Here is a 24452-nt window from a genome sequence, read left to right on the forward strand (position 1 = left end):
ACAACTCGCTGTGTGTCTGTGGAGTGGGGCAGGGGCGGGAGGTGCAGGCCCCAGGCTCAGTGCCCATCTGTGTTCTGGTGACGTGGGTCCACTCCATCCGTTCTCAGCCACAGGACATGTTCCCACGAGACAGGAAAGGAAGGCAGTCAAAGCAGTTCCCATGACGACCGACTTGGTTAGCTAGGAGTTTTGTTCATCAAGAAAATACAAAAATAATGCAGACTTTCTGTAGCATAGTTGGCTGTACTTTGTTGTTTGTGACTGATGGTCAGTGTCTGGAACATGGGAGTTACTGGGCTCACACAGCCACTTGCTACTTCCAGCCCTGCTTAGCTGGACTTCACAGGAGTTCTGGGGAATGTGTGTGGTCCCCATAGAAACGTGGGGACCTTATCTGCGTTTTTATCCTTGTTGCCTTATCACGGCGAGGAACACTTCCACTTTTTACTCAATGCCTGTAAGAACTAAACCCTTCACTTACACATGTATGTGTCTGGTGATGACAAGTTTGTCACAGAGCAGCTTCTCACTTCGTACGTGTCAAACACGTTTTCTCCTCTATGTGCCAGGGCCCAGCAGGGTGGCACGCTCCCACGTGGCGGGGCTGCCAGCAGCCCTGTCCCTCCCTGCCACACACAGAGAGGTCAGCGAGGGGTGGCGGAGCGTTCCTGGGGCCACTCCCAGCTGTGCTCACCTGGAAACAAAGGGACTGCCAACCACATAGGGACACACCATGAAGCTAGACTAAACACATCTCTCCTTAGCCTGGTGTTTCTGCACCTTTTATCCATCCATTGCCCTTTGTCCTGGTCTCACTCCCCCCCCCCCCCCACCGTGAGATTTTAACACCAAAGACACATCACACATAGGCTTCGGCGGTGTCTGCACCTGAACTTTGTCCACACACAGAGCAAGGTGTTTCCCCACTGAGGAAGTGTGACTTAGCCAAGTCCCCCTAAATGTCCATGGCATTTTGATGCCACTCAGCCAGGGGAAAATGTGACAAGGGGTAATTTGGGAGGGACAGAAACATGGCCATGTTGGACACACTTATGTAAAGTTTTAGTGTGAAATGCTCATTGGTATTGCAATGGGGACTGAAAACATTTAAAATAATTAAAATGTTTATACAGTCATCAATATAGTACTCTAATTATTGGGTTTGAAAGACAACTTTAAATTCACTTTTTAAGTGTTCTAAGTGTTGACAAATAATAAGAGAGCACTCGCCCATGGCCAGCAGGTGTTACTCTTGGACGTTCGGTGGCACAGCGGAGTTTGCCGGCTCTCCCGGTTCTTCAGCAGGAGTCTGCAGGAGGGCCCTCTCGCTGTCGCTGTAGTTACAAAGTGCCGTGCTCTGAGATTCTGCAGGGCCGTCTCGGAGGCCGTGAGGTGCTGCTGGATGCAGCGGTGTGCACTGGGAGCCCGAGAACACTGACTGTGAAGGGCTGGTCAACATGTTTTTACAGACTTAAAATAGAAAGACAGGTTTTACTTTTTTCCATGTAGGAGAGAGCGGAACGTTTTAAATTGAGAAAGTTAAAAAGAATTCCAAGATAAAAGAAAGTGAGACTTGAAATTTCTAAGTAGTTTTGGGTCTTTTAGTCACAGTCTCCAAGTCATTTCTCATAAGGCGCTTTTATCTCAGGTACATTGTGTGTCTGTTTATATAGGAAGAAATCCTATTTACAGGGGCTTCACCTAGTGAGTGGATGGCAGTGAGCAAACAGCCATGAGGACAGAGCACGCTCATCACAGACGGAGCCACATGTCTTTCACGAAAGGTGCAAGTCGTCCTTCAGACTCACCCCACTTCCCCGAGCCACAGTTTCCTCTCCTGTGAAGGGTTAGAATGAAACAGTTTTCAAAAAGGTGGTTAAATGGATCGAGTGAGATAACGCCTTAGGGCAGTGTAGAACTTGTCCTGTGAGTCCACAGAAGCACTGCTGTTGTTGCTGTGAGTTGAATCCTCATGAAAACCACAGATCCTCTTCCCCAGGCTCTTCTGATCCCTGGGCTTGTGATTGTTCTCTATTGAAATTCCCTCTTCACTCGCCGGTATCCACAACTAGACTAGAAGCGAGAAAGGCAGCTAGTCCGTCTCACTCATCACTCCACCCAGTGTCTAGCACATGTGACTTAGCACCCAGTAGGTGCTCAACTATGTGCTGAATGAGCACAAGAGTAGAAGGCGATGATTCATGATTAGAGAGTTATATACTTAGATTTCTTTAGGTAAAATGTTTTTCCCATGTGGTTTTAAGACCTGCCTCACATGTGGCCTGAGGGCCCCGTGACTCATTCCGCCTCCCAACCAAAAACACCAGGAGTGCTAATTACTGGAAAAGGCGCTGTCTTCACTAAGACAGGCGTCTACTGACAGCGATAAACAGAAACCACCTACCATCCACTTTCACGTCGGCCGTCAACCCCCAGAGAGCAGGAGTTTTCCATTCCCACCTAAGGGGACGACTTACGGCCCCTGGACTCCCTCTGGGAGGAGTTTGGGCTGGAGCAAAGACGTAATCTGCCATACCCTCCCTGGGGCTGTCCGAACCCCCAGCGCGGACCGCGTGTGCTGGATTCGTGGGGGTCACAAGGGGTGCGGAAGCCCTGCCCCTGCCCCGAAGGACTTGCTACCATGTCAGGGAGCCAAGGCCTTGCTGGAGGAGGAGAGGCTGACGGTGGTGGCTCTTGGCTGGTGGCTTCTGGGGCGCCCCCTGGAGGAAAAACAGTAACTCTGAGATGCTGATTTTCAAAAATCAGAGAGAGAAAGGGAATTTACAAACGGGACACAAACTTAAGGGTACAGCACAGTGTCAGGACAATCCGTTCCACGAACCCCAGTGGTCCGTGCCCTTGACAATGGTTTCGGATCATTTAATGTTAACACTAGGTTCACGCTACTCCAGGTAAGCAGAAACCATACTCCTAGGGAACAATGCATGTCCATTACCGTGCCGGTCAGTAAAACCTGCAGTCCCCTACTCCGTCCGTTACAGTTTCCTTAACCTCCACACACTGTCGGGATTAATTGTTAAGATTCCCTGCATTGTGTATCTGCAGTAACTTCTGATCCCAGTTCCGAGGTGCCGCGATCGTCTCTGTCAGCAAATGCTTCCCTCTCACTAAGTGGTGTGCTTGCCTCCCCCCGGAATGAATGTGGTGTGATTTTCATGATTGTGACTGGGCTGATGAACAGGGCTGTTCACCTTAGTGCCCAGAGGTGAGCTTGCCATCCAACTTTATAGATTTCCTCATTCCCAAGTTTAGGCGGCCAAACTCAGTATATCTACCGAATGGTTTCTCTGTGCTGACGTCCGATGCACTTGAGAAGTAAGGACCCTCAGGCACACAGCACTGGAGTGAAAAAACAGGCTTATTTTCAGAGAACTGAAAATAAGTTCTGCTCATCCATCAGTGTGGCAGGGAAGCTGAGAAGCCGGGCCAGGGACGCCTCCATTGCACCTCCGCGCCGCCCTCCAGGCCTGGTGTCCTGGATGCCCGGGCCCCTCTGCAGAGTCGGTCAGGCAAGCAGACTCCAAGGCGGGGAGTCCTGCCGCGAACCCCACCTCCCTCCCTGGGAAACTGCAGAAATCACCGCTCCTCACAGTCTCCTCCCTTGTGGGAGGGGAATAGCGGCCATCCAACAATAATAAAGCGCCTGCCTCAGAGGGCACCGCTCTCAAGCCAAGTTTGGAGCCTCTGTTCGGTACACTCTCCTCTGTCAAATTCCCTTCCTTCTCCATTCTTTCCTAAGCTGTTTGCTTTCTTCTAGAGAACACAGACATTTCTGTTGTCGACTAAGCGTCAGAGCCGACTGTGACACAGCCCCGGCACTCCCCCGAGACTGCAGAGGCAGACCGGAATCCCCTCCCACAGCCCACTGACACAGCCCACTGACAGCCCACTGACACAGCCCACTGATACAGCCGATGGCCACAACAGCCTGTCCTATGGGAAGATGGTGTGACGGCACCACTAGCCGCCCAGAGTCCGTCCTCAGGGCTGCTCAGCAGGGTGACTGTCTGTGTTAGCCAGCTGACTCTCTGAGGGACAGAGGTCATTTTGTCTCTTGGACACAGACCCACCTGAGCTCCCAGCCTTCTGCTGACACTAGGTGGGGGGAAGGCTCCCTTTGCCCAGCTCTACTTGCCTAGCAGGTTGCTCCTTTCTTTTCATTTGAGTTTTAGACAGTTCGCCCTTTTTAAGTTGAGGTGTATTTGGTGTAGAACACCGTAGTTGTGTCAGGTGTGCAACACAGTGACCCACACTTGTCCAGCCTGAGAATGGTCACTGCACCAGGCCCGGTTCTTTTCCATCTCAGCGAGCCCTGGTCTCCCAGCAGAAGATGCCCGGGGGACCTCACCATCCTGGAACGTCATCACAGCACCCTTGCTTTCTCTTTCAAAGGGTTCCCAGCACTTCTCTGGGGCCCACCTGCCTCCCTCAGTGAGACCCCATCTCAGGTCAGGTTTCTCTCTAAGGAGCAAAGGCCACTCCCTGAGTGAGGACTGGCCCCCCTTCTGCTCTGAGCCCCGTGGGGCTCCCCATGCACTGAATTGTGGCTGGCGTGGACTGGCAGCCGAGCAGTGGCCGTGTGTGTTGTCGTGCTGCTCACCCTCCTTGGGCAGCACCTTCATTTGCAGGGACAAGCTCTTACAAACAAAGCAAAAGAAGGGTGTGCGCAGACACCTAGGGACAAAGGCAGAGCAGCTGCCCGAGGCAGGGCTGCGAGTCTCACTCCACGCAGCGCTGGGCCCAGCACAGTGGGCTCAGCGGGTGGACTCACACTGACCAGACCCACGGTACACAGGCCCAAGCCCCAAGGGCCCTCGTCGTGATAGAGACAGGGGTCCGCCGGGGAGTTGCTAGGATGCCTGCTCTCTGCAGCAGTCTCAGCACTGCCTGAAGGGTTCAGGGAAATGCTGTCTCTGACGCTTTGTGGTTTGGACCCAAGGGAGGCTTAGTCAAGTGCAGTGGCCTTTTCGTCTCTGTTTCGGTAGTAATTTTGCTTATTTTATTTTAAACATTTAAAAAACGTATTGATTGATTTTAGAGAGAGAGGAGGGGGTGGGGGGAGAGAAAGATTGATCTGTTGTTCCACTTACTTAGGCGCTCACTGCTTGGTTCTTGTGCGTGCCCTGACCGGCATCAAACCTGCAGCCTTGGCGTCGGGGCACAGCGCTTGAACCAGCGGGGCCACCCGCCACGGCTGGGTCTCCCTTTCGATTTTTCGTGTCGTAGCCCCCTGGGTTCAGTGACACCTCATTGTAAAGAGGACTTTGACAGATACAGGACAACCTATTTCTAAAATCATTAGTACAAATATACACTTACAAGTGTGCATCTCGCCAGAGGGTGAGTTTAGACGTGGATTGGAAAAATAATCCAAGAGAAAGACACAATGTAAGGATTGATTGTACTGCTACAACTTTCCAGCCTGGCACTGCAGCCCTGCCGCTCCCGGTTCCTTCAGCAGCACTGCCCCCCAGTGGCCAGAGGGCTTCATCAGCAGGCGGAAAGGGAGACGGGGGAGAGGCAGGAGGGAGGCGTTGGCCACACACAGGTCAGCCAGGAGATGGAGCAGAAAAGAAGTGTCCTGACAGAGTGGTCAGGGGAGGCTGCTGGAGAGGATTTTGGGAAGAGTCCTGATGGGCACCAGGGGGCTTGCTTTTGCCGCCCATCTCTGTTGGTCAGCTCTCTTGGACTTCTTGGGACGGAGGAGGTATTGCTGTGGGTTCTGTTTTGCCCTGAAGCCCAGTGGAGGGGAGTTGGTGCTGTCCTGAGTGCCCAGCTCAGCCGCCCTGTGCCCAGCACTCCCTTCATCTTGGAGAGCTGTAGCCTCGGAGATTGGACGGGCACTCCGCACAAGCAGGTGCTCAGCAGGGAAGGCGGCAGGGCAGCTGGGATCGCTGAGGAAGCCCCCACTCAGGGCCTTCGCCCTTTGTAACCACCTCTGAGGCTCAAGGCCACAGAGGCCCTGTGCATGTTCATAACTCATGCCCATCGAGTCCCAGTGGAGGAGGGCGCCCCCATGACAAGCATGTCCAGGGAGGTGTGCAGGAGCAGAGAAGGAAGGTGGAGGCAGTGCTGAGGAAGGAGCAGGCAGGGCAGGGGCTGTGGCCCGTGGTGATAGCCACGGATGGGCACTCCAATTCGTCGTCAGTTTCCTGGTAGCTGGGAGAAACTGGGGAGAGGGGCATTCTATAGTTTGCGTTGCCTGGAAGGAGAAAATGTAACTGTCCTTCAGAGATACATAGTTCTGTGATGGGGTGGAGGTGTGAGCTCATGCATGCTATGGTGGTATCATTTGAAAATACACAAAGGTATCAAATCTTAAATGTACACATTATATGCCAATTGTATCTCAACAAAGTTGGAAAAATTTTAAACGATTTAGAAGAGACAATGAATGTTTTACATAGTTCCTGGCATTATATTCCAAGAGGAAATTATTCTAGTATTTCTAGACCAATAAATAAACACTGACTTGAAAGTCATCCAAATGTATAGTTGACTCTCTTCCCCAGGGGTTTGCAGATCTGAGACTATACCTGTCAGGTACCAGGTATGATGAGTAGCTCAGTGGCATTGACTGGTGGGACCCCTAGTGGGCCATGGAGTTATTGCACAGTGCCCCTGACTCAGGATTGTAGCTGCATCATTTTCGGAGTGAAAAGGTTGTTTTGTACAAACGTACCAATATTTTTTAAAGTATGAGGGTGAGCATAAGTATGTACCATAACTACTGACTTTACACTACCTTTTGGTAATTATACATTTTCTTAATTAGATTGTACTAACAATATACTTACTGAAATTCTGACATTGCAAGTAGGTCCTTGTTCTTGAAAAGGGGCAGACTGTGGAGCTGGTGTGTCCGCTCCGAGCAGAGAAGGTGACCCCCCACCCCCACCCCCACCCCACCACCACTGCTTGCAGTGGCTGTCTCCCACGTGGTGAGATCAGCTCCCAGGCCCCGCAGGGCTCGGATGCTCTGCTTTGTTCAGTGACCAGCCCTGTGGTCTGAGGAGGCCCAGCAGATCCTCAGGGCTTTCCAGCCTGAGTTCTGGGTTCAGGGAGTTCAGTGACTTGCTGTGCTTTCAGAAGTGAAGGTCGGGAGTGGCCCCAACGGCTGCTCCTGCTCAGACAGGTACCGGAAGAGGGGCCGCCACGGGCCGGGCCAACGCCGAGCTGTGTGTGGTTGGCTCCACAGACAAGCTTGACTCTGGCCCCCAGTCCTTTCATGTGGGGAAGAAAGAACTTGATCAGACATGAAGTTTCTCTGCTCTTGAAATGTTTGGGGGAGGACAGGAAGTCAAGCAGTAAATTGGGGCAGAATTTACAACCATGAAAATCACGTTTTTGTCGATTGCCGCCTCCTCCCAAGGGTGACTCCACACGGCTCCAGAGGCCACACCTGGGCTGTGTGCCAGTGATGTCACATGGTCCTCAGGCCCCTAGACCAGCGAGGCACCCTGGGCCCCAGCCACACAGATTCCCAAGCCCAAGTGTGCGTGGCCAAGCCTCCAGAGAGAGCCCGACTCTCGAGTCACATTTCTGCCTGGCTGCTGCAGCGGTGCCACTAAACAGCCCCCGCATGTTTGCTGAGGAGACCGCCAGGGCCTCGACCGGCTTCCCATTGTGATCGTCAGGGCACATGGAGATGCACACACGTGTTTGCATGTCAAGCCAAAGACGTCTCCCTCCGTCTGTCATGGCTCCGCAGCTGGGCCGTTGGACCTTTGTGTCTTTGGGCGACAGCTCTTTGACCTTGCTGAGAATGAAGGCCTTCTGGTGGGTGCATTTGGCAGACCGAAAAGAGGAAGGTTTGCTGACAGGCCAGCCACGTGGTACCTCTCAGTGACACCAGGTGGGTGGCCCTGCTCTGCTTCCTGGTCCATTACATTTTTATATGGGAGCTGTTCTCTTTCGAGTTGCGGGCTGGGGGATACATCAGGTCAGGCCATTGGGGGTCTGACTGTGGCCAGCATTTTCAGATTCCAAAATTGTTATTTTCTCGGAGTTAGACATAGGTTCTTGGCAGATTCGGGATCATGGTAGAACCCCTGGCCCAGGGTCCTGAGCGAATAGAGGTAACTCTGCAGCCAGTGAGCAGGGGTTCAACGTGTGTTTATTAATGGCTGTCATGTGCCAGTCTTGTCTCTTTGTTTTCAAAATCCTCACCCAAATATATGGTTGTTGATTTTAGAGAGAGAGGATGGGAAAGAGAGGGAGTGAGAGAGAAACATCGGTCAGTTGCCTCCCCCATGCGCCCAGACCAGGGATCGAACCCGCAACCTTTTGGTTTGCGAGACGATGCTCGAACCAGCTGATGAACCGGCGGAGCCGCCCGGCCCGGACTTGTGGCCGGTTCTTCTCTAGGCGTCTGCGAAGATGAACACTTGCTTTTACAACATGACGCGAACGTGTGGTCGCAACATGAAGTGGAATTTCACAAAAGAAAATTTCAAGTGGCAGAAAACAGCTACATGTGTGTGATTCCCTTAGCAATTAAGGAACTAGGAGTTAAAATGAGCAGTCATTTCTTTTTGTGTGTGTTTGAGGAAGGGTGGAAACAATGGCTGTACCACGTGCAGGTGAGGGGCAGGCAGCTTTCCTGCACTATTGATGGAACACCTCCTTTCTGGAAGAGTTTGGCAATTCCTGACAGAGTAACATGCCCACCTTTAACCTGCCAATTCCGTTTGGGGAACTTTTTAAAAGCAAATGATAGGAAAGGGACTCAAAGGTGTGCAGACGGAGATCTTCGCTGAAATATTGTTTATAGAAGTGTCGTTTGCTGAGGGTCTGCGGTGTGTCCGTGTGACGGGCAGCTGTGTGATCGGTGTGCGCCTGTGTGAGGACGGCCATCGCAGAGGTGACAGAGTGCGGCGTGCAGCCCGGTTCTGTTCATGTTTATGAAAAGGGTCCGTATTTCTCAGGAGTTTCTGCGTTTGGTCAGACCAGGGATGCTCAGTGAGGCTTCTTTCTGCATCTTCTGACTTTCAGATGTCTCCGGCTCAAAATAATCCTTGTTCCGAAGTGGTAACAGGGCTCGGGAGACACCATCCCAAAATGCTGCCCCTTGGCACATTTAATATTTCGAGCTGCAGGAGTCGAGAGATGGCAGCTGCGGGAAGGACTCTGCCCTCCTCCCCTCCGCTGGGGCAGGTGTTAAGACTCTCATGTGAGAGGCCCTTCCCATACCTTCAGGAAAGGAGTGTCCTTGTCTCTGACGACAGGGATGCCAAGATGAAGTCCAGCCCACAGGCCTTGCCGAGCGCCCCTTAGTTCACCACCCTCAGCTCGGGCGCTTCGTCCTGTCACATCATCCGTGACTGTCCACGTCTTCACACCGCGTGTAGAAACGCCCAGCGTGCCCACCTGTCTGCAGGTCTGCACTTCCTGCTGGCGTCGCGCGTGCCAGCAGGTCACTGCCTTCCGGCCCGCCCTCCTGTGGCCTTCCGCTGTTTCCCACACCTCACTGTCCACTTCAGGTCCCTCCCTTGTCCTTCCCGGAGCCAGCTCCTACTTGATCTGCAAATACCCGCCTCCTCCCAGAAGCCCCACTCACTCCTTAGGCTCCAATCATAGGTTTTTTTAAAAAATTGATTTTAGAGAGAGAGAGAGAAACCTCAATTTGTTAATGCATTCATTGGTTGCTTCTTGTGAGTGCTCTGACCACGGATGGGACCCACAGCCTTGGCGTGCTGGGATGACGCAAACTATTTAGCCAGGGCTCCAATTGTGATTTTACTGACTCAGAAAAATTTGCATGTGGGTGGGGGGAAAAGGCAGAGAACTGTACTTGAACAACAATAAAATTAGGGAAAAAAAGAAAAAAATTGCATGCCATGAATGCTCAGATCTTAGATGTATAATTCAAGGATTTAAAAAAATGTTATACCCATTCATGTAACCTCTTCCTCAAATGAGATATAGAAAATCCCCAGCCCCCACCCCCTTGCTCCTTCTGGGTCCATCACACACACCCCCACCCAAGCACCCACCCTTCAAATCTTTGTCACCACAGATTAGCACTGCCTATTCTTGAACCTCGTGTGAATGGGATCGTGGGGTGCGCGCTCTTCAGTCCACCTTGTGTGTCTAGTTTTGGATTCTCGAGTCTGTTTCTATAGTTTATCTTTATACCTGTCTTAATTGTTGTAACTGCATGTAAGGCTTGGATTCCGATTGTATGAGACTGTCTACTGTGTTCTTCTAGATATTTCAGCTAATCTAGGTATTTTGCATTCCCATATACGTTAGAATCAACCAGCCAACTTCTGCCCCCTAGAAGTCTCTTTGGAATGTGAATTTGATTAGATCGTGTTGAATTTATAGATTGGTTTTTAGGAAAGTCGACTCTTAGCAATATTCCATCTTCCAACCCGTGAACATAAATATACTTCTCCATTTGTTGAGATCTAAAATTTGCCTTAGCAATGTTTTATAGAGGTTTTGCATGTCTCTTATTAAATACATTCCTAAGCATTTTATAACTTTGATACCATTGTGAGTGAGGTTTTAAACTTTCTCATTTCCCAGTTTTTGCTGCTGGTCTATATAGAAGTGATTTTATATATTGAGACCTTAATAAATTTACTTACTAGCTCTAGTAGAGCTTTTAGATTTCCACGAGGTTTTCTCCATAATGAATCATGCCATCTGTAAACAAAAACAGTTTTACTTCTTCCTTTCCAAAATTTATGCTTTCTTTGTCTTTTGCTTCCTTATTGTCCTTGGTTGTCCTTATTGTCAAAATGGACTTCAAAGCCATTTTGAGTAAAATTGAGAACGGCGACCCTTGCTTCACTCTGGATCTTAAATGAAAAGACTCATTAAGTTCAAAGTTAGAAGTAGGTTTTTAAAAACTATCAGAATAAGGAAGTTTTCCTCTGTTTTAGTTTGCAGAGTTTTTTTGGTGTTGTTGTCAAATCATGATGAGGTGTTAAATTTTATCGAATGTTCACTCTGCATCAATTGAAAAAATAATTTGTTTTTTCTCCTTGATTCTATTAATACATTGTATTACATGGGTTGATTTTTTAATGTTAAACAATCTTTGCATTCTTTGCATGAACAACAATTGGCCACAATGCAATAAACTTTCATATATTGCTGGACAAAATTTGCCAATTTTAAAGTGCCATTTATGTTTATGAAGGATATTGGCCTATAATTATCTTTTCTGGGAAGATGTCTCACGGGTTCTGGTGGCGGGATCATGCGGCCTCAAAACATGAGTTTGGGAGAATTCCCTCTCGTCTCTTTCCTGGAAGAGTGTGAGACTTGGTAGAATTTCTTCATCAACACTACTGAGAGAGCTGTATCGTGCAGAAACTAACGGTCAGGTTTGGGAAGGAGGAGACGGGGTCAGAGGCAGCCACAAAAGCTGGTTTCATTGATGTGTTTAAATCTCTCCTCTGTGGCAGCCACTGGCAACATGTTTTATTTGTGAGGAAGCTGTGTATTAAGGAGCAGCTCACTGAGGCCACGGTTGTGGACAAGAGGTGCCCACGAGCAGGTCCCCAGGTAGACGAAGAGCGCTGGAACTGCCCCCAGCTCTGTCCCCAGCAGCAAAGCCCAGAGCAAGCCCCACACCCTGCCCAGGTGGGCACCGTGAGCCCCCTCGGGCCAGAGTCCACGCGGTCCCTGTGAGTGTCCTAATGCAGTCTGCCCGGTGAGGAACCCTGCCCGGCTCTGGCTTCACCAGTGTCCTGGGGCGGGGCCTCTATCTAACAGGGGCCCGGCTAGATGAGGGGCACAGCCCCGGCAGCCCAGGCAGGCGCTCTGCCTGCTGCAGGCCTGCAGGCCAGCGGGCGGCCACAGGCTGACTGCCTGGAGCAGGTGTCAGACCCCTATCCCTGTCGCCTGGTGCTCCAGGCAAAGGCAAAGCGGCTTTCCTGGTCCAGGACCTCTGGTTGGAAATGACCTCAGTAGTGACGTCCGGGACTGAAAGAGCTGAGACAACCTTTTAGGCTGGTCCCTTCTGCTCCTTGCCAGGTGTGGGCGACAAGGTACCGTGGGTCGGATCGGGTGTCTGTGTGCGCTCGCATTGTTTCAGTAGGTGGCAGCATGCCCTCTCAAAGGTGTCTTCTGAAAAGGAGTCTTCAGTGGAAAGCTGCTCCTGGGGAACTGCGGGGCGCTAGTGGCGATGAAGGCTGTGGCCCACCAGGACTGCGTCGCTCGTGGCCACCACCGGGCCATACAGGGGGTCCGGGTGCACCAGCAACGGCAGCTTCAGGGCAGGTGCGGGGTCGTGGCACTTCCCTTCGGATTCTGCTGGGAAGCTTGGCCAGGGGTAGAAGCTGACCTGTTTTCCCTCTCGCTCTCTCTCTCCCCCTTTCTCGCTCTCACTCTCTCTCATTTTTCCTCTTTGATTTTGTAAATTAGATTGGGAAAGTTACTTGAATTAAGATTATAGGGGAAAACACACAGCAACACAAACTTTTCTTCTTCAAATCGACCATCTCTCAGCCCAATAGAAAGGTGGTAACATGGTCAGAGCCAGTTTAAAAGGATCATTGTAAAGCTGTGATTTTTAAATAAGGCCCCACAATCTAGAAATCTAGAATCTTCCTTTACGCACCTACTGGGTCTCCCTGGGTCTCCTCCCACTGCCCCCACCCCGCCCCCGCCTGGCAGCTGTTTTCCCTCCACATCTTCACCTTTGCATTTCTGGGGGTGCCGTGTGCCATTCATCTGCTACAGAGGTCTTCTTTAAAGCACATTGTCTTTCGTTTATTTTCAACTTTTTATTAAAGTATACCCTACCTAGAGAAAATGGTATACATCATAAGTTCGATAAATACCTCGTTCTGGGTCAAAAAAAGAGAGCATTCCTTCATTTCCCGCCCGGCTGCTGCCCTCACCAACCCAGGATGACCACCCTCCACCCCCAATGCGGCCGTCCCTGACCAACGTGTGTGTGAATTGTGTGGGCCCGTTTATGCGCGGGTTTCGCTCAATAAATACTTATAGTGCTGCAAATGTGCTTTCACTACCTATGATTTTCTGAATAATATTTCCTTTTCCCTAATTTGCTTTATTGTAAGAAGACAGCATATAAGAATAATATATATACAAATAACGTACAAAATGCGTTAGTCGACTTTATGTGATCAGTATGGCTTCTGGTAAACAGCAGGGTATTAATAGTTATATTTTGGGGGAGTCACAGCTCTACGTGGATTTTGGGCTGTTCCGGGGCCAGTGCTCCCAACCCCCATGCAGTTCAGGGGTCCCCTGTACCATCTATTAGTTTTACCTGTTTGGGAACTTTATATAAATGGGATCGTAAAATGTGTATTCTTTTGTATCTAGCATCTTTTTTCAACATAGCTACTGTTCATTTGTTTATTGCTGTATTGAATTCTATTATGTGATTGCTCCATAATCAATTTTTCTTTTTTAAACAGATAATTGTACTTGAAACACCCCCCAGATTATCTCCTTGTTATGCAGGATAAGCACATCTTTCAGGCGCTCTCTTTGTTGTTGGGGCTTTGGAGAGAATTTGTTGCAGAAAGGAAATGACGTAGAAAGAGTCCGTGCGTGTTCTTACAACTGAGTGCTGCCTGCCACCTCCGGCTCCTGCTCACAGGTGTCAGCACGGCCTCTCTTCCCCCGGGCTTCCCGGCCCGACAGCACACTGGGTCGCCCGCGGCATTTCACAGAGCACCACCGTCAGGCCCTCAGACATCCTGACTGGATTGGAATTCAGTACCCAGGAACACTGTCATAAGCTCCCCAGATGACGTGACGCCCGCCAGGGCTGGGACCACTGGCCAGTCTGCAGACACTTGTCAGACAGTGCATGCAAACCGAAGCGTATCTGCACGCTGCGTCTCAGAGAGCTCCCTCTCAGCTTGTTTCGGTAACCGCGGGGCGCCGCGGGCCTGCGGTAGCAGTCCTCCACAGCCAGAGGGTGAGAGTGGAGCGATCGAGGGCAGCAAAGGCCATGGCCAGGTCAGCTGACGTGGGGACTTAGACACTCTGGAGAGCCGGGGTGCAGAGAAAGGGCCGAGTGATGCTGCAGTCGTAGGATGAGGGATGGCAGAGAGCAGATGATGGTGGTTTGGTGCGTGGACAGGAGGTGAGGGAGCGCAGACAGGTGTAGACAACTTGTACAACACCCAACTCTCTCTCCCATGGGAGGTGAGGTCCTGGCCGACTGCCCTGGGGCCTGGGGTCCAGGGAACAGGTATTGGAAGCAGATGAGTGTTTAGGGCGGAGAGTGAAGTGGGAAAGTGACCCCAGAGAGCCAGACAGGGAGATGGAAAGGGTCACCAGAGGGGAGGGGCCAGAGCCAGTATTGAAGCTGAATTAGGAGACCAAGACAGAGCAGCCTGGTAGGCAGGCTCTGGAGAGGAACGCGCCTGTGTGTGTGTGCCATTGCATCCGCATTCGAGGGGTGGCTGGGGCCCAGGCTCCATGGGGAACAAAGGGCAACTAAGAGTGAAGGGATTGGGGGCTGGCTGTTTGAGGCATCTCAGGGCCAGTGGCACGGAAACAGGTAGTGTGAGGACGAGGAGACTAGCAGGCTACAGTTGTATCTGTGGAGAGAGTTCAGACAGAGCGTGGCTCCAGGCGATGAAGCCTGGCGCTTGGTCTTGAGTGTGGGCCAAGGGTGGAGAGGAAGGCGGAGTGTGTGGGACTGAGGCAGGTGAGGTGCTGGGAAGCTGCAGTGTAGGTGGGGTCCTTGTGGTGGGCACTGAAGTCACCAGCTGGTGGCAGAAGCTGGATTCAAGGAAAAGGCTGTGCCTGGTCCTCAGAGGTCCTAGAGGAGTGTTCGTGAGATGACAGTCGTCCATGAGAAGTCAGGGGACAGACAAACCAGGAGAGAGGTTTGCACGCAATGGGCATAGGGAAGGCTACCTTCCATCCCTCCCGGACCTGCCACGCATTCTCAGGAGGGCCGCCGAGGTCATGGCATCCCAGGGGCAGGGCAGGAAGTGGAAAGTTCCATTTCGGTGACGTGTGTAAGGCGAGCAGAGCGTCTTTAGCATACACGTGCAAAAATCTAAGTCTCCAGGAGCTAAGGATCATCCTTTATCTTCTGCCGAGAGAGTGAACGAAGGGTTTCCAGGGAATGACAGGAGACAGCGTTCTGACTGAGTAGTATTTAATACGGTCAGGTCTTAAATAAGAAGCTGTGAACATAAACATTTCAATCCAAATAGATAATAAATAATCATTAAGTTATAAAATACAGAGTTCATATTGAAACTAAATTCTCAGATGCAAATGTCAATACAACAGAGCAGTAACACAGATAATAATGCTACAGTTCCACGCAAGTGTCCAAAGGAGACCCCTTCAGCTAGAGTGGTAGCGGTCCTGACACATTTCCCTGAGCTGCCGTGACCCACGACAGTCTTTTCCTTCCCTCCTTCCCTCCTTCCCTCCTTCCCTCCTTCCCTCCTTCCCTCCTTCTTTCCTCTTTTTTTTTTGGGGGGGGGGGGGACATTTTCCTTGTTCCCACAGTGAGTATTGCTACAAATTCTACTGAAATAATGTCAATCAACTGAACATCAGATTTTAGTAGAGACTGTTACTCAGAAGTGTGGTCAGATGTTTCTATAGGAACATCCAGAATTTTAGCAACTCAGAGACACGTAAAGCTCTTTTTTTTTAAAAAAAAAAGGCAGACTAGACCTTAGGTATTAAGTCCAACAGCCTCATTCTACAGGTGGGAAGCAGAAACCCCCCACGTGTAAGCAAATGCTACAGCCAGCAAGACTTCAGGCGCCTGTGCCACCACCCGCAGGCGACCAGTCATGCTGTGGGTTAGCCTCCCAGGGTGTCTGAGGGCCGGCCTAGTCTTGCACACGGAGCGGGGGAGCCGTTCAGGTCTCATTCCGCGTCTTGTTTATGCCAGTGCGTTGCTTTTTCTCGGGATGCTGTGAGCCTCTTTGCCCAAGGCTTTGAACTCAGGTTAGTGAGGGCTCTTAGCCAACACCCTAATAAATTACTTTTACTTTGAAGGTAAAATCTCTGGTCAAATGGATTACGACAGAGATTTATGAACAGTAAACATACCAAAATAAATATATTACTTTAAATATAAAATCACAGTGTCAAAGAAGTCAACAGCTAGAAAGCCAGAAACAAGAAATGAAGACTCCCTTGTGCCACGTCAACTTCGTGCCTGCTCCCCAGCTTCCCCCGCAGCCTGGCCAGCACCCCACACGCGGGGCTGCTCTCCAACACCGTCACGCGCCTGTCTGCCCGACGCCTTTGCAAGAGCATCTTCAGTTTTAAAACAGAATACCTTGTTGCTGATGATAAGACAGCTCATGGAGATTTAATGACACGATTGATTCCTAACGTATCTTTTAGAACTATAAAAATACAAGTTTTTAAAATACTTTTAAGTAGATAATTTTTCTTCTCAGAGCATAAAGCATGTCCCGCGCAACATCTTCTTGCGCACTCACAGACATTTTAACAATAAGATATTCTCATTTAAACAGTAAGATAGAGCCTGACACAGGACGCAGCAGGACAGGAGGGAGGGCGGAAGGCCAACATAAGGGGTACCTTTTGGATGAGTGACTTCAGTCTTTCTAGGAATTCTTCAGGCAGCTTTTTGTCATAAGAATCACATATTCTCAAATAATGTCCTAGCGAAGATTTTCTTTTTCTAGAGTGCCTGACCGCCCCCTTGGCAAGCTGTGGGACTGACACGGAATGGCAGAGCGGCTGCTTGTTTTTACCGCCTGGGTTGGGCGCCCGGCGTGTCGGTGCCGAGTCTGCGCTCTGTCTGGACGGGAGCCCTGGCCTCCCCGTCTCTGTCCTGATTTGGATTCTGCAGGCGACTGAGCCTGCCTTAGGCAAAGGGTGCCAACACCAATTGTCTGTCACTTTTGGAAGAGGAAAGAAGAGAAAGGAAGACGGCATTGGGCTTTCAGAGTAATGGGCTCGGTCCCATGCTGCTTTCACGGCCATCTCAGGAGAGAGCCGCCGCCAGCCCAGCCGCAGCCCCGGAGGCTGGCCCTCCGCAGGCAGGCGCTGCCGCTTCCACAAGCACAGTGTTAGCTTATCAGGGGACTTGAGTTGGAAATGTGAAGCCCATTGACAGAAAAAAGACAGAAAGAGTCTATTTCATAAATACATTCATATCTACAGTATTTAAATATTTGATATATCCCAATAAGGAAGTAAGACTTTTTGCGTAGCTGTCTGGTAAAGATATCCCCTGGCACATAAATAAATTATATATTTATATGTTAGACATTCTGTGATAAAAAGTAAACTCTTCAGGTATACATTTTTGAACACTCAGTTTTCATTTCATTGAACTAAAGACTTCAACTTCCCATTTTGACTCCATGCTTCTATATTTTTCAGCTTGAGTGAAGGTGTATAACTTTTAGGTTATGATTGTAAGAGGCCTCATTCTTGTGGTAATCAAGATCAAAGTTAATAGAATTATCGATAAATTCCCAAACTGTATTTCCAGTTAAAACTTTTAAGCTTCTGCCCAACCGAGAAATGTGATAGTTGGGCCAGTAAACACAAATTTCAGAAGCCATAGAAACCCATAACGTGAGAGACCAGATTCGAATGAGCAGGCAGTTTTTTCGAGTTGGACGGACAGGGACCACGTGGATTAAATGGCAGTATCACACAGTGACGAGGGGGAAACACTCCCGACTTGGAACCTGGTCTGAGTTTCCCTCTGCTCACTGGTGCATTGTGTCCCTGCACGTGGAGTGCCAGACGTGCGTCTCACTGGCGTGGAAGAGCGCGTCCCATAGTGTCCAGCTGCCGGCAGGTCCTCAGGAACCTTCTACCCCCGGCTCTAGGAGAGGTGCTGGTGGATCATCTGTGGAAACAGCAGACCATGAGCAAGAGCCGGACACAGGACGCAGAGGGACAGGAGGGAGGGCGGAAGGCCGACATAACGTAAGGGGTACCTTTTGGATGAGTGACTTCAGTCTTTCTAGGAATTCTTTGGGCGGTTTTTTCTCATAAGAATCACATGAAGGGCACATCTAGAAATCAATGAAAAAGTAACATTCTTCTTTAAAACTTGTTCCCTATTGAATAAAACATTAATCAAGAATGTGCATTTTCCAATTAAAGACATAAATCATGGTCACTGAGACAATTGAGAAACGCATGAAATGTGCAGAGTCAGTGTTTGAGATGCGTCCTCCCAGTGATTTTTCTCTCTGCATGTATGTTCTGTACACTGATTGGTGACTGACTTCTTTTTTTTTTACACTTAACATATCACAAACATTTCCTGTGTGTTAAATATTCTTCAAAAATATGATACATGAGGGTAGCTTTACATTCCAACATAGGATTGATCTCCTACTATTTTTGGACACATACTGCTTCTAATATTTCACTATTTTATACAGCACTTCAAAGAACATCTCTGAATAGTTTTTCATATACATCCTTGTTTATTTTATTGGACAAATTTCTAGAAGTAGAATTACTAAATTAAAGGGATGGAATCAGATTTTAAGGTTTTTGATGTGCATTGTAAAAAGTTACTTGTATTCACACAGAGCTTTCTTACCATCACTGGGCCTTAAAATTTGCTATTAGAAAAAATAGAATTTCCTTGTTTTAATTTCCACGTATTTGATTACAGGGAGAGTGAACAGTTTTTCATATGTGAATTGTTTGTTTATATTTCTTTTTTTGAAAAAATGTCTTGGCCTGTGTACCCCACCCTGATTCATGCGGAGAGCTGCCCAGCAGGCCGCTGCTTGGCATTTCGCATCTGGAGTGCCAGTCGGGTGTGGTGGTGTGAGCATGTGGCTGGGAGTTAGGAGGTGGGACTCTAACTGTTTGCAGGGGACACGTCAGTAAGCCTTTTCATGGTCACTTTCCCAGCTCGCAGGGGAAGGTGCTTAACTGGATACTTCTTGGCTCAGTTCCATGTGTCTTTGATAGTGGACTCAAGGACATGCTCAGCTCCTTTCCTTCTGAGGACTGAGAGTGTGTGTGTGTGTGTGTGTGTGTGTGAGAGAGAGAGAGAGAGAGAGAGAGAGAGAGAGAGAGAGAGAGATACACTTAATCAGCACAGGTGAAGCAGGCATCAAAGGCCAGTCTTACCTGTCTCTGTTTCTGTCTTCTCCCTGCGCTGGTGGGGGGCAGTGTCCGTGTCAGCTGTTTACCTAATACACCGATTATCTGCTCATTGTCCCCTGCATTTGCAGACTTCAGTTGGACCTTCTGAAAACAGGAAAACGCCGATCGCTCACAGTATCTCTGAAAGAGAAATAATTTGTAGATGGGTGAACGAAAGTTACTTGGAAAGTAAAAATGTCCTTCCCAATCCTCTTTTCCACTTGTGTGACAGTGTCTTGGGTTGTACTCATTTCAGCAGACGCATGAGGAATGTCAACTTCATGCCCTGCTGAATCTCTAGGATGCAGAGAAGGAGGACACTCACCCTGCGTTCCTCCTGCTCCCCAAGGCCTCCGAGCGTGGGCGGTGGACAGGGGATCGTGTGTGTGAGGGAGACTGAGTTGGGTTGTAGAACGACCACGTGTCCTCAATTATGAGGCTCCAGAAGTCACACTGGTGGTGGCAGCTTGGTGTGAGTTATGCTGTCGGACTACGGTCTACACAGAAGTACCTGAGAGCAGCATCCTGCGTGGCCCAACCCCTGGCTTGTGGCTCGTGCGTGCCCAGTGAATGTGTGGAGTCAGCAAATGTGGCAGATGAGTGAAAGCCCCTGCTCTGGGAAGGGAGCTGAGCCCCTTCCTCTGGAGGCCGTGGTCTCATCTAGGATTCAGTACCCTGGCCGTAGACCACACTTGGCTTTTCTAAAATGCCATTCACTCTCCCAGGTCAGGTAGGGTGGGATTCTGCCTGAGTCAAGCAGCCCAGGAACAGACTGGACACTGGCCTGGCCAATGGCAGGGAGGAGGGTTCCTCAGACAGTAAGAGAATGAGTAAGTTGTCGTCTCAGAGAATGGAGAAGGAGACAGAAGGAAAATCAAAACGAGTCCCTTGCTTTAGTGAAATAACTAGGGACTAGGGAGTAAGACAAAATCTTAGAAATGGCACTGCAGATGAAATGAAATCTACTGGAAGAACAAAGTTTATACTGACCTGTCAAAACATTTTAATGCTGACCTAAGAACTTGTATCCATGTTTCTTTTTTCCTTGGGCAAGCGCACCCCTGCGATGCTATCGCACCCCCAAAGCTGCGCGGCACCGTTTCAGTCCTGTGTGCGTGGGAGCCACCGCCACACACCCAGGAACCTCAGCCTGTCCGTTGCTGCCAGGCCAGTCCCATTTGCAACAGCACTCCCTGCGTCTCTCCTGGACAATCAGCAGAAAACCGCATCTGGCCTGCTTTGCATTTTCCAACCCATATGCTCCCCCAGTATGGATGTTGATTAATAACATGCATCTTAAGGCACAGCCCCGCGGGCTTGCTTTGCATACAGGGCCCCAGCCGAGGCACGTCGTATCTGGTTTCCTCGTATCAGAGCTGCCTGCCCCTCAGCAGGCGAGGTGGGGTCCTGTCCATGCTTGCCAAAGTGCTTATTTAATTGAAACTATTTATAATTGTTAATTATAGCACTTTTTTTTCCTTGAAAACCACATGTTCTTGTTTGTTGAAGTTTTTTCTTTTCTCTTCTTTTTGACCACAACCGGCCTAACTTACTGGAAAAAATAATATTCATATTTAAAGAGGTAAATTTTCCAGCTGAAACTGAAAACACTAACTGCTTCATCTGTGCTGATCTGAGAAACCAGCATTTCTCACAGAGACCCGTTTTGCTGAGTTAACATTTACATGGGTGCTGAAGGAGGGTCAGGTTCCGAAGAAGGAGAGAGGCCCTGCCAAACGAGCCCCCTGGGACATTGCCAGGAGCAGTCAAGGCCAGTGATGACACCTTCTAGCCTGGGCACCGCAGCTCCTGCTGATGGGCCGGGCCCTTGCTCCTGCCTTCCTGTGTCCAGAGGCTACGGGGTCTGGCTCTGCGCTTTCTGCAAGCAACAGAGCGGTCCCTGGCGGTGCGTGGCCAGGGTGCAGAACTGCTGGGTTTGACTCCAGATGCACATCAGGGGCAGCCTCGGAGGAAAAGAGGTGGAGGAGTGGCCTGCTTGCTGCAGTGACAGTGCGCTGACTGCAGTGACAGTGGCTGTGAAGGGGAGTGGAGAGAAGAACCTGTCCGGGCGGCCCTGCCGCTTGTGGGGTTTCCCAGATGACCCCAAGTGCACGTGTGGCTTTGCCACCTGGGAACAGAAGCATGGCTTTCCCGGGCTGCGCCTGGGTGTAGCAAGGCTTGGTTCCTCGTCCTTTAAGACAGGGATTCAGCTGTCCTTTGTTAGTTCTGCCGTGCAGAGGGGGCAATGCGGGTCAAAAGCCAGAGTAGCCAGCACCCCATCCCCAGCCCACAAGCAGTCAGGCAAGCGCTGCTTCTGCAAGGGGGTGTGCAAGGCTTTGTCATTTTACAGTTGACTAGTTGAAAATATTGCCCTTCTTACAGCCTATTTTTAACCTACTCACTTTTTTTTCCTAAAGAAAGCCCTGCCCATTCACACTGGGAAGTCTTGCTAATTGAACAAAATAACTTTTGTCCTACAGACAAACTGGGTTTAAAGCGGGTGTCTCTGCAGCAGCACTGCTGACACCTGGGGCTGGGTCCCTCCTCGCTGCTGGGGCTGTGCCTTCTAGATGCTTGGTAGCATCCCTGGCCTCTGCCTGCTAGATACCAACAGAACCCCTCCCCCCTCCCCCCCCCCCCCCCCACACACCGCTGTGAAAGCCAAGTATGTCTCCAGACACTGACAGATGTTTGAGGCGGGGCAGGGGTGGGGGGCAACATCACCACCAGTTCAGGACCCCTGGTTATGATTAGAAAGAGAAAGAAAGACACCTCTGAGACCAATTAGAGATCTTAGATAAGGGCTATATATCAATATTTGCCCGCGACGTTTACATGAATGTATTTCCATTACACTTTTTCATTTTTTTTAAGTCTCGTATAAACCCTGCTTCAATGCTAGTCCTGCAAAACTTGATGCACTACAGTGGCCTTGAACTATTTTCTTCCTTCCTGAACTGCCTGCCAGCGTAGCTTACCGATCTTAGACCATCTCTCACCGGCATCACAGCCAGGCTGCTCAGTCAGGTCACCACACGGGTACAGTGTCCCAGAGACAAAGTCCTCGTGTTGCAATGTAAGATAAGAAAAATCTCTCTTTAACAAAGCTTGTGGAGAAAGTACCCACTAGGCCAGCTCACACTAGAAAGTAGCAGGTCTTTCTTATTTCTCACTTTGCAAGTTACAGATGGCAGCTCGAAACTGCAGAGAGAACTCTAACCACAGCAGTTAAACAAAGGGCATGAGATGCTGAAAAATGTTCTGTTTTGATAATTAGGACATTGATTAAGACATAGCCTTACTTATTGGAAAAGCCTTTCCAATAAACTGTGCTACTTTCATTTTAGATGCTGCTTGTTAGGAAAGGCTCCAGTAAATGCGGGTGGCTAGGTTCAAGACAGAGAGCGAATTTTGGAGGAAAGCAGTCGTTGTGACTCACTCACTTTCTACACTTTTACACATAGTCATTTACGGTAATTGTTTTCTTTGTGATGCATCCTCATAAGTCTCCCCTCTGAAATGTCCTAATTACTGGTAGCACTTGTGGAGTTACTCTAATTTCTGCAGTTGAAAGTCTGTGACAGTGAAAAATTTCCCCAATTGCATTTTATATCCTCAGGGTAACACGCCTGAAGACTAAGCAAGGACACGCACTGCTCGAATGCTGGGCCTCTTCTCCCCGGGGCCGAATGGATTGAGAAGGCTGAAGAGGATGGGTGAGTTGCTGGAAATGGTCCTTTCTAAAGACCTCACCGAAGCCCAAGGACTGGCTCGTCCAGGCCAGTACATGGGGCCCGTCCTGTGCACGCTCCATGCCTCTCCTGCCACCCAGTCTTCCTTTCTCTGCTCTCTTCCTTCCTTCTTTCCTCCTCCCTTCCTTCCTTTCTCTTTCCCTCTTTCTTCCTTTCTAGTTATTAAAGGGTGAGTTCTGCTTCTCACGGTGCAGGTCTGGGTTTCTTAGCAGGGCTACAGGAGGGCTCTAGAACTCTCATGCACAAGGGCTCCTAAAATCTCAGTAGAGGGTCATTGCTCAGAAACTGCTCACAGTACAGGTTTGTTTCCTACTATCGTCACTCGTCTTGCCAGTACCACACGGGTGTACTCTTAGAGACATTTGGGGTTAAAAATATATTTTATAAGGCATGTAGCATTTTATTGGTTGGCTTGGTTGGTAAATTAATGAATATTTGACCAAAATAGAAAGAACTATTTTCTCAATTATTAAACCTCCAAATTCATTGAAAGTAAGTATATCCCTAAACAATCATCTTAATGCCTTTCTTAATGGGATTTTAAAACTTGTATCAAATATATCTTCACAAAGAAATTCAACTGGTCTTACCTTCACATCTTGTGGAGCTGGCAGAAATTCAGGGTCCTAGAGCAAAAGAAAATTAATTCTGGGTTATTTTAAGTCAAAAAGCTCCTTTTACATTCATGGAAGCATATCTTTTAGACTGTGTTTTGATAAGTATGGCCTTACCAAGTCATTCACGTAATTTTTCAGCTGATCGACAACATCAATAAGTTGGCGCAGTCTAATCAAGAGGCGATCCTGCCCCTGGAGGCTGGACTTTCGGGCCACTGTCCCTGCGAATAGGACCATCAGGCAGATGACTATGCCCTGCATGGTGCCAGTACGGGGTCTCACAGGTGCCGGGAGGGCCAGACCTCGGGCTGCGTTTTCACCTCGGGTTGACTGTGAGCAGGCTGCCAGCAGGGCTGCGTATTTATTCATCCTTCAGGGAGAGCTAAAGCCCTCCCATCGCCGCCTGGAAATCTTTGTCAAGTGGATGAAGGTGAGTAACCCTTTTTCTTTTCCACTGGCTAGGTGTGCGTGTGCTGATGCGTGGGGGCAGGGATGGACTGACTCCACGGATGCTCCCTCTGCATCTCAGACAGGAAAAGGGAGGCACGCGGTGAATTCCAGCCTTCAGCATGAATCGAGAGGGGCGCATGGTAAACAGTAGGTGCTGCAAGACTTCAAAGGAGTAAACAAAAACACTCCACTCGCTCTCTCTCGCCGCCTCCCCTAGCCTCTCACCTGCTCCCCCCGACAGTCATAAGGGCACTTCAATAATGACTAAGGTGGCCACATGTGCTTTCTCACAGGACTTTTTCTTATGGTAATAACGATGCCTTTTGACTGATATCACCCAGTATTCCATCCAAAAGGTAGGAGGAAAGCTACCTTTTAGGAAATTTTAAATATCAGGGGTATTTTCCAAGTTAGCAAGAATATTTTAGGTTCTTAATCAGGTTGAAGGGTTTAGAGTAGAATTTGCTCCCAGCTCTTCCCCAAGGCATCTTCAAATAGCATTCATCTTGGCTTCTAGCATTTCACATAA

The 24452-nt window shown here is 49.5% G+C and overlaps 1 protein-coding gene across 1 annotated transcript; it reads right to left on the reverse strand.

The window, feature by feature from the left end:
- Positions 1-15525: 15525 nt before the first annotated feature.
- IL21 (interleukin 21) lies at positions 15526-23906 on the reverse strand. Its single transcript, XM_024568594.4, has 5 exons — positions 23588-23906; positions 23447-23482; positions 19090-19245; positions 17931-18008; positions 15526-17839 (listed from the first exon to the last, which is right to left on the reverse strand). Exons 1-5 carry the CDS (start codon positions 23840-23842, stop codon positions 17816-17818), a joined length of 549 nt encoding a protein of 182 aa, XP_024424362.3. The 5' UTR covers positions 23843-23906; the 3' UTR covers positions 15526-17815.
- Positions 23907-24452: the final 546 nt, after the last annotated feature.

The sequence above is a fragment of the Desmodus rotundus genome, chromosome 9 (assembly GCF_022682495.2).
Source record: "Desmodus rotundus isolate HL8 chromosome 9, HLdesRot8A.1, whole genome shotgun sequence".
NCBI classification, from domain to species: domain Eukaryota; kingdom Metazoa; phylum Chordata; class Mammalia; order Chiroptera; family Phyllostomidae; genus Desmodus; species Desmodus rotundus.